This window comes from Globicephala melas, chromosome 7, assembly GCF_963455315.2.
Source record: "Globicephala melas chromosome 7, mGloMel1.2, whole genome shotgun sequence".
In the NCBI taxonomy this organism is placed as follows: Eukaryota; Metazoa; Chordata; class Mammalia; order Artiodactyla; family Delphinidae; genus Globicephala; species Globicephala melas.
The window spans coordinates 1,952,670-1,968,709 of NC_083320.1; the positions used below are offsets into that span (position 1 = coordinate 1,952,670).

Sequence of the window (16,040 nt, forward strand, 5' to 3'; positions counted from 1 at the left end):
GATGAGGTATTGGGGGCCGGAGGCTCCCCTGCCGCTCTGTCCTAAGGACAGAAGGCGTGGGGCCTCTCGAGGGGCAGAGCTGCGCCCCGGAGAGCACGTGGTGTAGCAAAGCCCGAACGGGAGCCGGAGGTGAAGGGAGGGGGAGTTCAGCTCAGCCTCCGTGGACTTGACCCCAGCACAGGTGTGGGGGGCAGGGGCCCCAGGGTGCAGCGGGTTGGCAGAGGCCCCCCACCCCGCCCCCGTGTCAGAGGGGAGGCGTCTGCCCACGTGGGCGGGGTTTCATCCAAGGTGAAAGTGCAGCTTCTGTCCTCTTCTCTCCAGTTCGAGTGCACGGCTGTCACCCATGGTCCCCCAAGAAGGGCGTGGGCTTCACCCTGAGAGCCTGCGGGCTCCGTAGAGAGGGGCGTCTGTCGGCACCCCGGCCGGCTCCCCCAGGTTGCCCTCCACGCCCCCCTTCTGGAGCCTGGGCTGAGATCAGCCACGCTCCAATCAGCGAAGCGGGGGCCTGTGCTTGGGAAGGCCCTGGGCGAGGAGACAAAGGCCGCGCCTGCCCCGGGAAGCCTGGCCCTGTGGGGGCGCAGCCGGGTGGCAGGGCTCTGCGCGAGTGGGCGCTGGTCCTGCAGCCTGGCGGGCTCTCCCGCCTGGTTTGCAGCTCCGTGCCCCAGGACAGATTCCTGAGGCTCTCCTGGCCTCAGTCTCTCATCAGTAAAGTGGGTGCACTGGGCGCACCGTGCTTCCTCCCGCCCTGGGCGTGGCAGGCGTGGTGCCCACGGCCCCTGGAGCAGCAGACTCCGGAGGACACGGAGAACTGGGCTCCTGGCCGCCGGGTGGAGCCGTCCCCCTCCCTCAGGGCCCTTCCTCTCTGGAGAGCACAGCTTCCCCCGAGGGAAGCAGCTGTTCACAGGAAACACTGGTTGGTGGCTGAGACACGGGAAACGTGACGGGTTTCTCTCCATCGCTGGCTGAAGCCGCCCTGCTTCACGAGGGACAGCTCTGCAGTCAGCCTGGCCCTCACCGTCCAGCGTCCTTGGCAGACAGCCTCGCCGAGCGAGTTTGCACATCTGTGAAATGGGGCAGCAGTGCCGCTACTTCAGGGGTGGATCCATGTGGGGCTGCTGCCTCAGAGGGCAGGTCAGGGGGCGGGTGGGGGTCAGGAGCAGAAGGGAGGATTTGGCCGCTCGTGGGCCGTGTGCACAGCCTCCAGTGAGGCCACCAGGGACACGGAGCCGCGCCCTCCAGCCCCTCCCCCACCCTTCCCTGTCAGCGTTCCCTCGGGGGTGGCAGGGTCCGGTTTGTAGAGTGAGTGTGGGGCATACCTGTGGCCCGTTTTACCCAATCCAGTCACTGAAGACCCCTCAGTGAGCCTTTACGGCCCTGCTGTCAGCGACTGCTGTCCCAGTGGTTCCTTGACGGCCCCAGGGGACAGAGTCCAGGTCTGCAGGGAGCCGTGTGTCTGTTACCAGCTCAGGGCTGGCGGTGGCCCCTGGGTGGACACTCGCGCTGGGTGCCTTGCCGAGTCACAGGACAGTAAGCCGGGGTCCTCTGGGTTCCTGGCACTTAGCCTGCAGGGGGTGCGCTCACTCCAAGGCGGTGCCTCGTGCCCGAGCCCAAGCAACGGCTGCCGCCCGCCTGTGTCTTCCCTGCGATGAGTGAGCGAGCAGTGGCCGGGCGCTTCCTGGGTGCCGAGCCCTGAGCTGCTGTGGCAGGCGGGGGGACGGGCCACAGTCCTCAGCCTCCTCCAGTCCCGCCAGAGGAGGTGAACGGCAGGGTCCAGGCCCAGGGTGGACCTCAGATTCCGCCTGTGGGGCCCAGCCAGGGAGGGGCCCCGGGCACGTGGAGGGCAAAGCTAGGTTTTCACCCCAGTACAGATAGAGTGGACCAAGGCCCCGTCTCAGGTCTCTGCAGAGGCCCTGGCCCCACTCCTCAGCCTGCACCCCAGCAGGGCCTCCACCGCCTGACAAGGGTCTGCCGGAGGCAAGGCGGCATGCAGCAGCCGGTGGAGAGCGGGGCGTCTCTGAGCACTGTGGCCACATGTGTCAGTGAGCAAGCGAAGCTCTCCCTGCCTCCTGGTGAGCTGAACAGTAGTTGTACTAGTTTATTTTACGTCCACGTGTAGCGTGGGTCGAGGTCACCAGGGAGGAGGTCACAGCCGCCTTTGTCACGTGATGCTCGTCTCTGCAGTGTGGGAAGGGGCCGGTCGCCGCGTGGTCCACGTGTTGTTCTGTTGCAGTTTGCGGAACCCGTGGCATCCTGGTGGCCTGGGCAGTGGTGGGCAACGCCCGCACCCTGCATAGTTGTGCCTGGGTGTCTTTTATATGCATCAGGTACAGGGTGGTAGGTGCCCTGCGGCTGTTGCTCAGGGCCGGGCCGGGGAATCGGCCCTTTCTGAGCTGCCCGGGCGGAGAGAAGGGGGTTCAGTCCACAGTGCCTGGCCCTGCCGGGCCCCCTCTGCTTCTAGCCCCCGCACGGGGCTTTTGTACTGGGTTGTCTTCCATCAACTTTGTGCTCATTAAACAGTAGGTGTGAAAGTGCTCAGAAGGTTTTCAAAAAGGCTTTGTTGTGCTTTTCCAAGGAAACTTGCAGAGATGGCGAGTACGGTCAAGTACTAGGCAGTGTCTACGCTGAGAAGGGCCTCGCTTCAAACTTCGATTTCTATCAAACTTGGACTCCTCCTCACTTGAGAAGTGAGACTTGAACGAATCTTTTTCAGACACGCCCTGTTCATATCTGAGCTTGATGGCCACCTGAAATACGCTGTTGAAACTACTGAGTAGGAAAGAGGGTGTAGGAAAATACCAGTCCTAAGCATCAAGTAGAGTGCTTTGTTAATTAAAAATCCCAGAAGGAAGGCGCACATACGACAAATTAGAACATAAGTAGAGCGCACACACGTGCGTGTTACCCCCAGAGACAGCTCCCGTTACGGGTTTGGCATCTCTCTGCGCAGATGTGGTCTATGCCTGTGTGTAGGGTGTGCGTCTGTGTGTGTGTGTATGATGTGTACGGACAGTCTCTTTGTCAAGAAAAACACCTGCTTTGCCCTTTGGCTGCAACTTTATTTTTCAGTTAACACTGTATCGTGGGTACCACTCCATTTCAGTGTATCAAGAGCAGCACCTTTTTCTATATTATCCCAACATGCGAAGATTACAGCAGTTGTAACAGTTTTCTAGTTTTTATTTTGCCCACAAATATAGGTCCCTCTGCTCACTGTTTTTGTAGGATGGACTCCTGAAAATGGAGCTGCCAGTTCAAATGAGTGTGCGTAGCGTGAAGAGCAGAGCACGCGGGACCCTGCCAGCCGCTTAGGAGAGGCCCCTCCCCCACGTCACTCGTAGGGTCGCTCGAGCAGGTGTGATGGGTGCGGAAGTCACAATGTCTCTGATGTTTCAAAGAGCAGTTCTGTCATCGCTAGTGGGGTTTGGGTGTCTCTGTTTACTTTCCATCTTCCCTACCAGGGAGTAAGCTGAGTGCTGTGTTGCAGAACCCCTCTGCCGCGCTCCCACGATGCAGGGTGGCCGACGCTCCTGAGACAGGCAGCAGGGGTGCCGGCCAGACCGTGTCTCTCTTGCCCAACCCCTGTGCCCAGCGTCTGCAACCATACCGGTCACACAGGGAGGGGCCCTAAATGTCCAGTGTTTAAAGGCAGCTCACCCAATCGCTTTTCTGTCAGCTGTTTTTTCTTTCCTTGTTGCTTTATACGTTCATACCAATCCTGTCTCTGTCATGTATGCTACAAAAAATTTTAGTATTCTAGTCTGTCTTTTGTCTTTCTAGAGTTCTCTTTTTATTGTTATCGAGGGAAATAAATGTCCGTAAATCAAAGAGCCGCGCAGGCTCAGTTGGGGAACAGCTGCCCCACCCCGCCCAGCCCTGCCCCACCCCGCCCAGCCCTGCCCAGCCCTTTCATTTGCTTACTTTCCTGTGTACCCGGGTTGTTGTTGTTTTTTTAGTTGAGGTACCGTTGATGTACAGTATTGTACACTGGACAGTTTTTAAAGGTCATATTTTGTCGTTTGTCGTTACTATAAAACGTTGGCTGTATTCCCCATGTGTCCCTGTACTTGCTTTCAATTCACCCCCACGCTTTGGCAGATGGGGGAGCTGCTCTTCCAGGGCAGGTAGTCCGCAGCTCTGCTGCAGCCCGGAGGCCCCCCGCGGCCCCTGGGCCCCGCTGCACGGTGTCCTGGGAGCCTCGGCCTCTCTCCCCTGGACTCCACGTGCTCCTTTGTGTGTGGTCTCCTTCATCTTGGTGGTGCAGCTCTTCCAAGCTTTCTGAGAAATGGCGCGCGGAATGTGAGTTTTTTGAGTCCTCACGTGCTGGTAAATGCACTCATTCTGGCTCCCACGTGATGCATGATGCGGTCGGGTCTAGAAGCCACTTTCCTTCGGGACTTTCAGGTCCTCATCTCGCCCCGGGAGTGGGCCCTGCAGAACCCGACACTGCTCACAAGGTAGACCCTTGGGCCCTGCAGCTCTGAAACCTCTCCGGACACCCCCCGGCGAGGGGCTGCAGGCCACAGCGAGCCCACGCTGACCCTTTTGGGCACTGGGTCTCCTCTGATGCAGCAGCACACCTCCAGTTACTTTGCCAGTGCTTTTCCCTGCTCCGTTTGCTCTGTCCTCTCCTGGTGTTTCTGTTAATTTGATGTCGGGCCTTTTTACTCCCAATTTTCAGATTTCTCAGCTTCTTCTTCAGATATCTCCTTTCCGCTCTTTCACCTTTGTTTGAAGCGTCCTTCACTGTCCTTTCAGGATTCCGAAAAGGGCAGCTCTGAGCACAGACGCACACGCGCGTGCGCGCGCACACACACACACACACACACACACACACACACACACACACACACACACACACACACACACACACACACACACACACACACACACACACAGAACTCTCTGAATTCTGTGCCGCTGCCCCCGCCACGTGCTGGGCACCCTTGGCGGCTCAGTCTCTGCTTTCCTCACTCGCTGCTGGGCGTGATGTCAGGACACGGCAGTGTTGCTTCCAGACAGCCTGACCTCAGTGCCCCTGAGAGGGGCCCCCACTGGGGCCGGGGGCCGCGCGTTCCCTGTTGTGGGGGCTGCACCGCCCTGGATCTCAGGAGCGGCTTCCGTCCCCGGGCCAGACCTGTGTTTGTGGAAACCCTGTGTCGGTTCAGCTGAGATCTTAGTAGGAGGAGGGTTGTTGTTTCCTTGCCTGTTAGTCTGGTGGGGTTTGGGCTTTCTTTTTTCTTTTTAAATAATGATAAAGTAAGAAACTCAGTGTAGAAATAGAAACAAATGAAAGTGAATCTACAGTTATCTCCACAATGTAAAAATAGTATTAAAGACAATAGAAGTGGATCCTCTAGCCGTGGGGAAGGCTGCTTTGTAGTTGGATCCTCTCCATCTTTCGACATGAAAGTCTTGCCGGGAACCTTGCTTTATACACAAATATGCTGCAAAGCAGAGGGCGTCTCTCCCAGAACCAGCGCCTCCAGAGCAGGTTGAGCCTCTGGGAAGGGCTGGCACCTTCCTTGCCCATCTTTGATTTCTCTGGGGAGCGTCGTTTAGGGGGCCTGCTTCTCTCCTCTTCCCAAGATCCACAGAGCAACCGTCCTTTGCCTCCCAGCCTCCTTCAGGGTCACCCGGCAGCTGGGACCCCCAGCCCTGCCTGCTGTGCTCCACAAAGGGCAGAGTCACAGTGGCCGTGAGACATACACATGGCCCGGTTCTTATAACCCAAACCAGCTTACGTCCGATTCTGGGGGGCATTTGGTTATGTTGCTTGTTGCTCTAGACAGCAGTAAACTTCCTGTTCCAGAAAGATTAAAAACAGCAGGGTAGCTGATTAAAAACAAAAACAAAAGGTAAAAACTCTCCAGTTTGCAAATCCACAAGTAGCAGAAGCTTGAATGTAGTTGAGCAAAGCCTCGGAACACACGCGTCTCCTGGGTGGTGGTCTCACCACTGCCCTGGACTCCCGAGCTGCCTTCCTGTGTCTGGAGGCCACCGGGAGGGCCCGGCTGTGTGAGGCTGCCGTCTTCCCAAGACGGCCCACCCCCAGTGTGGGACTGGACTGGACTGGCCCGGGGGCGGGAGTGTCTGGGCTCCAGGCGCAGAGGCTGGGACCACCGTGGGCTTAAAGATGCGGGTTTGCAAAGGGCTCCACGCACACAAGCAGAGCTGTTAACCAAAACCAAACCAAGCCTAAGCACCTGTGCCCAGGGGTCAGGCGAACACCTGCAGGCAGCATGGCTAAGCCTCTCGCCGGGGCGGGTTGACCTTAGCACCCTTTCGGTGGCCGGGAGCTCGAGTGGGCAGCTGGCTCCTGGCCTGTTACGTGAGGGAGGAATTTGTGATTCTCAGGTGAACGGGAAAGTCTGTAATGTAGGGGTAATAGTAACATTCGTGGCCCAGAGCCCCCAAACCATCCCCGATGGCCGGGTTTCCTCCCAGCTACTTGTAAATGCAGTGCCGCTCCAACATGTATGCAACCCTCTGTCCGCAGACGGTTCACTAAAGGCATCAGGTGCACTTGCGTCGGTGTTTGGACTGACGGATGGGGCTGGACGTCTTCTGCCCGAGGCCTCAGGTTGCCGCCTTGCTCCAGCCTGGAACAGTGCATCTGTGTTAAGCTAATATTTACCCAGTGAGCATATTCTTACACTGCCCACGAGATAACCGTGACCCCAGCTGTGTCTGCCTGCTTGTAATGGTGTCTCCTTTCCGTGCAGCATCTGAACCCAATCTGAAATTACGCTCCAGGCTAAAGCAGAAAGTGGCTGAAAGACGGAGCAGCCCCCTGTTACGCAGGAAAGATGGGCCAGTGGTCACGGCTCTAAAAAAGCGTCCTTTGGATGTCACAGGTATGTTCGTGCAAACCTGGCTGCCCTCTGAGAGGCTGTCCTGTGCGCTGTCCCTTCAGCACCGAAACCTGCCTCTGCGCATGTCCCCATCGCCGCCTGCCCCCTGCCCCAAGGGCTCTTGTGCCCGCAGTGCCAGCCGCGGGAGTCCCAGGGCCACGGTTGGCACCCCAGCAGGGGGTCTCAGGCCCGTCCCTATCGCTGTACGGCGTGTCCTGTTCCCGACCTTGACCCAGCCGACCTTGACCCAGCCGGGCAGGTGAGAGCAGTCAGACCTCCTGACGTCACAGGAGACTTTCAGGAATTTTAAGTGGAGGCTTCTCCGAAGGTGGGGTTTTAACTGATCCTGCCCTCTCAGTGGTGAATGCCACGTTTCCTCCCTGCCCCACTGCCCATTAAACAGTGTCTGAACCGCTGGAAAGCGTGAGAATCTTCCTGGGAAGAGTGGGACGGACAGGGGCGGGGGAAGGAGGAGGGAGCTTGGGAGTTTCCGAGTCTCCATTCACGCACTGCTCTCGGCCCCCACCTAGCGGCCGACTCGGGGGAGCACACCCACCAGGCAGAGCCCCGTCCTGGGATGCACCCCACTTCCCGACACACACCCCAGTCCCTAGGGCGCACCTCACTTCCTGGGCGTGTACCCCACTTCCAGAGGGTGCACATCCACCAGCCCTAAAATCACGGGACAAAGGGGCTGCTCAGGCGGCCTGGTAACAGGAGGGGCGGGACCATGTTTGCACCAAGTGCAGGGTTTGGTGGGAAAACCAGGGCTCTCGGCAGCGTCCTTCAGGGTCAAGTTCCCAGGGAAGGAGGAGGGGCTCCTGGGTGCTGGTGCTGGTGAGGGGCCGGGAACCTCACCCTCAGATTTGAGTCCAGGGTCTGGGATGGGATGAGAGCCGGAGTGCCCTTACCCCTGTCCCGCAGCCCGGGGCTGAAACCCCTAGTCCGAGGGTCTGCCTCTGGACTTCGTGGGTTTGTGTGAAGCGGAGCCTGAGGCCTCATGCCCGGGGGCCCATCTTTGTCATCGTGTGCTCATCCTGGTAGAGAGATCAGCGAAGGGTGTCACCTCAGGATCCTCTGCCTGGGGGATTCCGTTCAGACTCAGGCCTCGAATGAGTTAGAGCGTGTGTCTCACCACACGTGGGCCTCGCCTCTCTGGGGGATGCCAGGCCGCGGACGGCGGGCCCCTGCGTCTATTTCCAGTCCCGCCTCTGGTGGGACGCAGTCCCCGGCGGCTTCTTTCTGAGCGCCGGCTCTGGCGTCCGTGCTGTCAGCCTGTGACTGTGTCAGGACCGGGCTGGGCACCAAAATGGTGAGCTGCGTGCTCACCTCCAGGGAGCTTCCAGTCTAACTCCAGAGCCCAGACGTCACGCGTGGGGCAACTAACGCACCACACGTGGCCCCAGCTTGGCCCTGGGCTGTGTTACCCAAAGAGGGCACCACGAAGGCAGCGGGGCAGGGCAGCGGTGGAGGCCACGCCGGGCCCGGGGAAGCTCGACGGGTGAATGCAGGCAGCACGGAGATGAGGGATGGATTTCCCGGCCAGCACACCTCCCGGCGGCTGGAGAGGCAGGATGCTCTGAGCAGAGCTGGCTTTCCACAAGACTGGAAAATAAGGAGTTCCAGGCAGGGAGGCTCCCAGAGAGAGCGGGGGCACCTCCCCCGGGGTACTGGGGAGGTGGTGAAGGTTCCTGAGCGGGAGAGGTGCACAGCGTCGCCGAAGCAGCTCCGCCGGCTGGTACAGGGGGACGGCGGTGAGACGGGGGCCAGAGGTGGCACTGGGATGATGGTGAGACAGGTCCCGGGACGTGGCAGCGTCACTCTGCCTGTTCCCAGTCCCTCGTCAAAGCCGTGCCCCTCAGGGAAAGCAAAGGAGGAATCAGCTGCCCTCCAACACTGTCCAGAGAAAATTGCCGTCAGCATCTGAGCATGTTTCCTTCCAGTCCTTCTTCTGTGCAGTTGTCACACGCCCTGTGTGCACTCGTATCCTCTCCTCCCTTGACGGTAGTCACAACACTTGCTGGCACCTTTAGTGGCATTCCATCGTGCTGACACAAATAATATCGTGACGGTTACGCGTTTATATTTATTTTCTTAGACCAGATTCCTTGAAGTGGAATGAAAAAATAATCAACGTTCTCGAGTTGAAAACGGGTGAAAAGTTGGAGAGATAGTATATATATTTTTTTATTGCCCCCGAAGTTGTTGTGCTTTCGCACACACACCTAGGAGAGCGTACCTGCCGATGCTGCTGACACAGGCCCGCTTACAGGAAGGGGGAGGGCCTCACCATGTGGGCGTCCGAGGCAGGGGGATGGCTGCCGTGGGGGTCGGGGAAACAAGCCCTGTCTTCACGCGTGAAGTGTGACACCTGCCAGCCCAGTCGGGGGGCGCGTGTGAATGGGACTTCACTGGGCGGAGACCAGGCTCTGGATCTGGTGGGAGGAGGGAGGGGAGCCGGGGCCTGAGTTCACCATCAGTGCCCCGGAGGGCGGGGCGGGCCCTCAAGTGGACAGAGTCACTTGCTGCCAGGGTGTCCCCAGGGGGACCGCTGCTCGGTGGAGAGGATGAGAGCGCTCACGGTCCCCTGGGTTGAGGGGGTCGTGCGTGTGCCCCTGGGGTCAGGTCTCCTTCCCCGCGTGAGCCGGGCCTGTGGGGTTGGGCGCTGGGGTATGGGCACTGCCATCCACACCAGCACCCTCAGCCTTCTCACTGTTACCCCGAGTTCGGCTGGAATCAGGTCTCAGAGTCGGCCAGGCCCCGCGGGCAGCTCCGTGGTCTCATGCGCTGGAGGGTGGCCTGCTGAGCGCCCTCGGCGTGCCAGCTTAGGCAGGTGGCCCAGGCCTCCCCTCCTCGAGCCTGGGAGCCCAGATCAGGGCAGAGTATTAGGTCAGCAGTGCCCGTGGTCAGTGAGTACTCAGGAGGCAAAGGCAAATGGCTCAGGCCGGCTCCCTCTGGAAGGTCTTAACCAGAGGCTGCCATTGATAAACAGCGTTCAGCCAGACAAGACCCTCCTGTTACGTCACATGTTTGCACACACAGCCACAGTGGCTCCTTTGGAACTGAGGGGCTGGGACACACGGCCGCCTCGGTCCCAGCCCCGATGCGTGGGCTGGGGCCACCCCCCGCCCCGTCACAGCTACCTGGAGAGTATCTTGAGGTGGGTTTTCAGATAACTCTAATCAATGACAGAAGCCACCAGCTGTGCTCTTCCTTGGATGTTTGAAAAATGCAAAGATTAGCTCAAAGCAAATGTTGACCGAGGGGGCTCTATAAGCAAGTACAGTGAATCTGACCTTCCCCTGTTCACAGTCATTTGGCCTCTGTGTTTTCTTGCCTTTTGTTGTTAGAATATCAGTAAGTGTTCAGGGTCTCCTTTTCTGGGGTTTACGATCATCTTGAGACTTTTCAAAAGGGGAATAAAGTCGAGAGTGTGCACAGCTGAGAAGGTGCCCGTGGGGCCTCCACGAGCCACAGGCTTGCGAAGCTCACAAGGGGTCGCTGGCAAAACAGAGCAAGGAATTGGCCCCATGGCCCTTGTTGGGGGCCGTGGTCCTGTTCTGCCTTGCTGGGACTTCTGCCGTCAGCCAGCTCAAAGCAGAAGTGCAGCTCTGAGGACAGGCGGCCAGCGCAGCTCAGGGCCTGGGAAGCGGTGTCCTTGCCTGACCTGAGTCAGGCTCACAGGTGTCTCTCCTGCCCCCAGACTCGGCCTGCAGCAGCGCCCCGGGCTCCGCACCCAGCTCACCCAACAACAGCTCCGGGAACGCCAGCGCGGAGAATGGGATCGCGCCCGCCGTCCCCAGCGTCCCGACTGAGGTCAGTGCCCAGCGCGCCTGTCCACGTCTGGTTTTTTGGCTCCAAAGAGCAGTTTCCAGCTGCCCTTCAATCTTGACTGTCAGGGGCAGCATTTCAGAAGCATCTCAGGAACCAGGAGCCTCTGACCACAGGGTCAGCGACCCTCACCTCTGCCGGTCAGACCCCAGGGTGCTGCAGGTTGGGAGGGACGTGGGTGCAGAGAGAGTTCCGGGAGAGCTCTCTCTGGGGGGCTGCTCCGGCCAGGTGGAGGGGCCCCAAGGCTGGCTGCAGGTCGTGCCCTGGACCAGACCTCGGTCAGGGCCATGTTCCGGGCCGGAGGTTCCAGAACCTTTGCTCCATATGCATTCATTTCCCTCCTTATTCACTTTCTCTCCCCCGGCTCATCCCACAAGTGTCTCTGGCGCTCCTGCCTCGTGCCAGCCCTGTGCCAGGCACCCTCCCCCCCGAGGGCCGGCTTCCAGTCGTCTCTCCCGTGCCCACTGGGATGGGCAGGTGCTGACAGGTATCAGGGGCCCGAGGGCGGGGGCGACCGCTGGGGAGCCGGCTGCACACCTCGTTTCCCTGGACTGAGCCAGCTGTGCCGTGTCCTTTCTGCTCAGACGGTCCTACTGACTGCAAGGTTCTCATGAGGTTTTCTACGTTCCTTCCAACGTACAGGAGGCTATAATTTATCAAATACTGGTATTTACTTTCTTCCTTAAATATTTAGAAATGAGTCCTGCCCTTCCAGAGGGTTGACAAGTCTTAGTTGGAGGACACAGGCGCACGTGTCCACTCCGTTTTCATTTCCAGTTTCTAGACACTTAAGGTATAAGCAGATTTTTGGAAACTAAGGTGACTGCTGGAAATGATTTTGTGCTACTGCCTCTAGCCTGCCGAATCCCCATTTCCTTTTATTCTTTTCCTTTATGTGCTACTTCTTTTAGTACCTGTGCATTTCAACCTACCGGTTTAAATACTTGTTTACATTATTAAAAGTTTTAACAACGCTTCTCTGTGAGACTGAGTTCACAGCTGAGGTCTACCTGTAATTAGCCTTAGAACTTGGCCTAGAAATCGCTCCCTGGAGTGAGATGTGAATGCTGAGTGTGGCTTGTCAATCGCTGTCGTAGAGCCTGATTTTATCTAAAACGGGCAGTTAGGTACCTAATGGTTCATATTGTAGAGGTGCCTTATTTGGGCGGATGCCAGTTTAAATTATGTGTTAATTTTTACAAATCACATGTTAATGTAAATTAAGCTACTGCAGATTAATAGATGTCAGAGGATTCACAAGAAACGTGAAGAGCGCAGTTTTCATGTTTTACATTAGATATTCCTTGTAATCATGGGGGTAGTCTTTGAAAATTTGATGACGATTGGATGTCCTTTGTGGATTTCAAGTATAGTCAGAACTGGACATTCTCTCTGAGAGCTCCATTCTGTCTGCTCTCCTTCTCCAGTCCAGAGGTGAGGTGGGGTGCTCATGCGGGAGCGAGGCCCACTGGCCCGGCGCCCCCTTTCCCTGCTTGACTGAGGGACTCTCAGCATCCTCCACCCCTCCCCCGCCCCGCTTACATGGAGGAAGCAGGGCTCCCCTGACCCGTGGACAGCCTCTCCCCAGGGGAAGACATTCAGCCGATGCCGAAAGCCAAGTGTGATTCGGGGGCGTGCAGAGGGCACGCTGCCCTGGCCCCGGCCTTCCTGGGCAGCTGGGCAGCTGAGAAGCACGTCCTAGGGCAGATGGAGATGGCCGGCACCGGAAATGCGGACAAATCAACATACCAGGCAATTCCCAGAAGGCTGCTTTAGTTCTAAAAATAAATCAGGTTTAAAAAAAAAAAAAAGCCTTGGTTATAAAGAGGAAATGACAACTTTCAAACATTAAATGTTTGCTTATTTTGTTCCTGGACAAAGCCAGGAACAAAATCGTGCTTTCCTTGCCAATCTCAATCACTTTCTCTAAATCATAGCTTGCTGATATTTTTTGTATCTAGAAAAAGGGCTACTTTTTAAGGTAGCCCTTTAATCATTACTGTACAATTGAATATATGAATGAACTAAAGGTGGCCGCAGCCATCTCTCTGGGGAAGATGCACTAACTTCCCTCCCAGGTGAGGAACGCCGGTCCTTCCTGCTCTGTCCTTAGAGCATGAGGACGGAGTTTATCACGTGCGTGTGTGTTTCCAAGTAACACCAAGTATGACACCGTTAAGCCACCTAGGAAATTCTGCAAAGCACTGAATACCTGCGCACGTGCCCTGGGGTGGTAATCGCCCAGTCCTCTGATGGACTTTCCAGCCGGGGCTACAGGCAGCCTGCCATTGTTTACAGTAACTTGTGACAACTTTCAGCTCATGTTTTTTTTTAACCTTGCAAAAGTGAAATTTTAAAGCACCCAAAATGTTTCTCATCCTTAATTATATAGTCCATTGTGAGAAGAGCTAGGAGAGAACTGGTTAGGTATCCATCGCTAGTGTTATTTTCCATGACACCACCAGCTAGCGTCACGGCAACCACCTTCTCGTCCTCTTCTTCCTGTGCCCTTGGCCCTGCACACGTCACTGGGCGTCTAGTGAGGGAGGATACCGTGTGAATAGGACAGTGTCCTTTTAGCAAAGAACCTTCATTCTAGAAGCAAAAAGATGTGAAATACGACAGCAGTTCAAGTCCTCGGGGACTGGTACTTACCCACACGTGATAAATAAGTTCCCAAGTCATCAACAAGATTTTTCCAACCTGAACGTCCCCATGTGTAAACATGCCCTCATGGATTTATCCTCTGACACGCTGTAGCACAGCGTGGACGCTGCTGCAGAGAGCGCTCCTGTGGCCAAGTCTGTGTGCGTCCAGCTTTATCTCCTAAGGGTGCATTCTGAGGGTGGAGTGGGATTTTAGGATTTAAGGTTCGATCCGGTTTTAAGGCTTTTGACACGGATTGCCAAATTGTCCTGCAGAAGGAGCACACCGATTTATGAGCCAGCCAGCAGTGTGTTTCTGTTTCTCTGGGTCAAGGTGCTGTAGTCGTTTTTGAAAATCTTTGCCAACTGGATAGGTTTTTAAATGTTTTTAGATTTTTAGGTATGTTTTTAGATTACTGATGATGTTGAGTATTTTTTTTCTATGAGTTTTTTTCTCCATACGGGTTCTTCTTTGTCATTTCTCACTACTTGTTTGATTTGCATGTTCTTTATATATTGGTCTTTGTCTCTACTATACGTTGCCAACCTTGTTGTGACCATTATTTGCCTTTTATGTAAGGGGATTTTTTTTTTTTTTTGCGGTACGCGGGCCTCTCACTGCTGTGGCCTCTCTCGTTGCGGAGCACAGGCTCCGGACATGCAGGCTCAGTGGCCATGGCTCACGGGCCCAGCCACTCCGCAGCATGTGGGATCTTCCCGGACCGGGGCACGAACCCGCGTCCCCTGCATCGGCAGGCGGACTCTCAACCACTGCGCCACCAGGGAAGCCCGGGATTTCTTTTTTAATCAATACTTTCTTCTCTGGTTTCTACCTCTCATGATAAATATATTGTCCTAGATTTTATTCTGATAGTTTACAACGATGAGTGAATTGAATAAGAACAAAACAAGAGAGTGAAGAATTGTGAATCAGGCTGCAGTGCTTGTAGCCTGCTTTGAATGCCGTGTTTGCCCCCGTGCTGTCCTCGTTAATAGATTTCTGTACCGGGGATCTCAGAACTGGGCATGGTCTGCCGCAAAGTGTTTTCTGTGGTCGTTTGCCTTGGCAAGTGTCACCCAGGCTTGGCAGTGCAGAGCCTGTGTGATGGCCCTGTGTGCTCTGTCCCCAGACCAGCCTGGCACACAGACTCGTGACGCGAGAAGGCTCGGTGGGCCCGCTGCCCCTGTACACGTCACCATCCCTGCCCAACATCACGCTGGGACTTCCCGCCACCGGCCCCTCCGCGGTAAGTGGGTGCCCACGGGTCTGGGTGGCAGTGGCGTGGGGCGGCCGTCCCAGGCCCTTGACCCTGGGAGCCTGGTTGTGCCTCTCCAGGGGGCGGCCAGCCAGCAGGAGGCCGAGAGACTGGCCCTCCCGGCCCTCCAGCAACGCATCTCGCTCTTCCCCGGCACCCACCTCACCCCCTACCTGGGCACCACACCCCTGGAGCGCGACTCGGGGGCGACTCCCAGCTCCCTTCTGCAGCACGTGGTCCTCCTGGAGCAGCCGCCCGCGCAGACGCCCCTCGTCACAGGTGAGCATGCTGCAGGCCGCGTCAGGCCGTCGTGGGCTCCCCGGGAGGGACGGTGGGGTGGCTTGTCCCCCCAGAACTTCTGGACTTGCCCCTCGCATGCCCGGCTGTGGCTGGATAGACCAAGTCCACTCGCAGAGCCAGGTGCGTGGAAGCAGGAGCATCAGACACACTTCCTGGTTACTTTCCCGAGAGCAGGCTGGCAGCCCCTCATGGGTCTGCCCTTCGGGTCGTCGGACACGTGATGGAAGCCCAGGGCTGGCTCTGGTGGGCAGCGGGTTTCTATTAGCAGTAACATTTTTGTTAATGTGCCCCATCTAAGGGGTGGTTATATTTAGAAAAAAATAGATTTGCTGTGAAATTTGCCTAGCAACAACAGTGTAAGAGTGTTACCTTCCGAGTGACGGCGTGCGTGGGGCTCGCCATGAAATGAGGGGGCCCTGCCGTAGGGTCATCACCCCGGGTCCAGGCACCACCCAGCGGGGTGTTCAGCTTCCTCCCTGGCTTTTACAGGGGCCTGCTGAGCCCTGAGGATCAGCGGGGCGGCCCTGACCTCACTCCCTCCTCAGCTGTTAGGTGCTCTGGTTGTGGTGGTGACTCTTGGTCTTTCATCGTTTTTAACCTTCAACCTCGCTCTCTCCCTCACTTCCCTGCTGGCCTGTCTGTCCTTCCTGGGGGTCTCGTGGGCCCTTCCCCGCCCCCTCCCTGATCCTGGGATCTCTGGAGTCACCCTACACTCGTAGGAAGGCCCGGGAAGCCCTGCCAGGGTCCAGAGCGGGGCCAGTGTGGCCACCCACATTGAAACTGAAGGCTAACAGCAGAGGGAGAGATTTGACGGGGAGTCCCACACGCGACTCATCAGATGCTCACGTGGCCGCTGGCTGTGGGGCAGTAGGAACGTGGAACACTCCGTCAGCCCAGGAAGCTCTGTCGGACAGCTCCGGCGTGGCACGTAGCCCCAGCTCTCAGCGTGGAAGCAGCCTGCGTAGGCCTCCCTCTCTCCTCCCGCGCAGCAGGCGGGATGCCGCTCGCCCAGCACTGGCAGGGCCCGCACGACACCTTCCGCACCCACCGCCCTTTTCTCAGAGCCCTTCCTCTGCATCAGGCCCCACTCCGGTGCCCCCCAGCCCTCCTCCCGGGCACTCTGCAGGCAGTTTCTGGGCATGCTTCCTTCCCCCTGG

At 57.3% G+C, this 16,040-nt stretch overlaps 1 protein-coding gene across 6 annotated transcripts in view; it reads left to right on the plus strand.

The window, feature by feature from the left end:
* Positions 1 to 16,040, plus strand: part of HDAC4 (histone deacetylase 4) — a 287,553-nt gene that overhangs the window by 205,931 nt on the left and 65,582 nt on the right. For all 6 annotated transcript variants that reach the window (XM_060301614.1, XM_060301612.1, XM_060301615.1 and 3 more), the window contains 4 exons: positions 6,723 to 6,854; positions 10,555 to 10,667; positions 14,458 to 14,574; positions 14,664 to 14,862. In XM_060301614.1, coding sequence (XP_060157597.1) covers positions 6,723 to 6,854; positions 10,555 to 10,667; positions 14,458 to 14,574; positions 14,664 to 14,862 — 561 coding nt within the window. The remainder of the gene's footprint in view (positions 1 to 6,722; positions 6,855 to 10,554; positions 10,668 to 14,457; positions 14,575 to 14,663; positions 14,863 to 16,040) is intronic.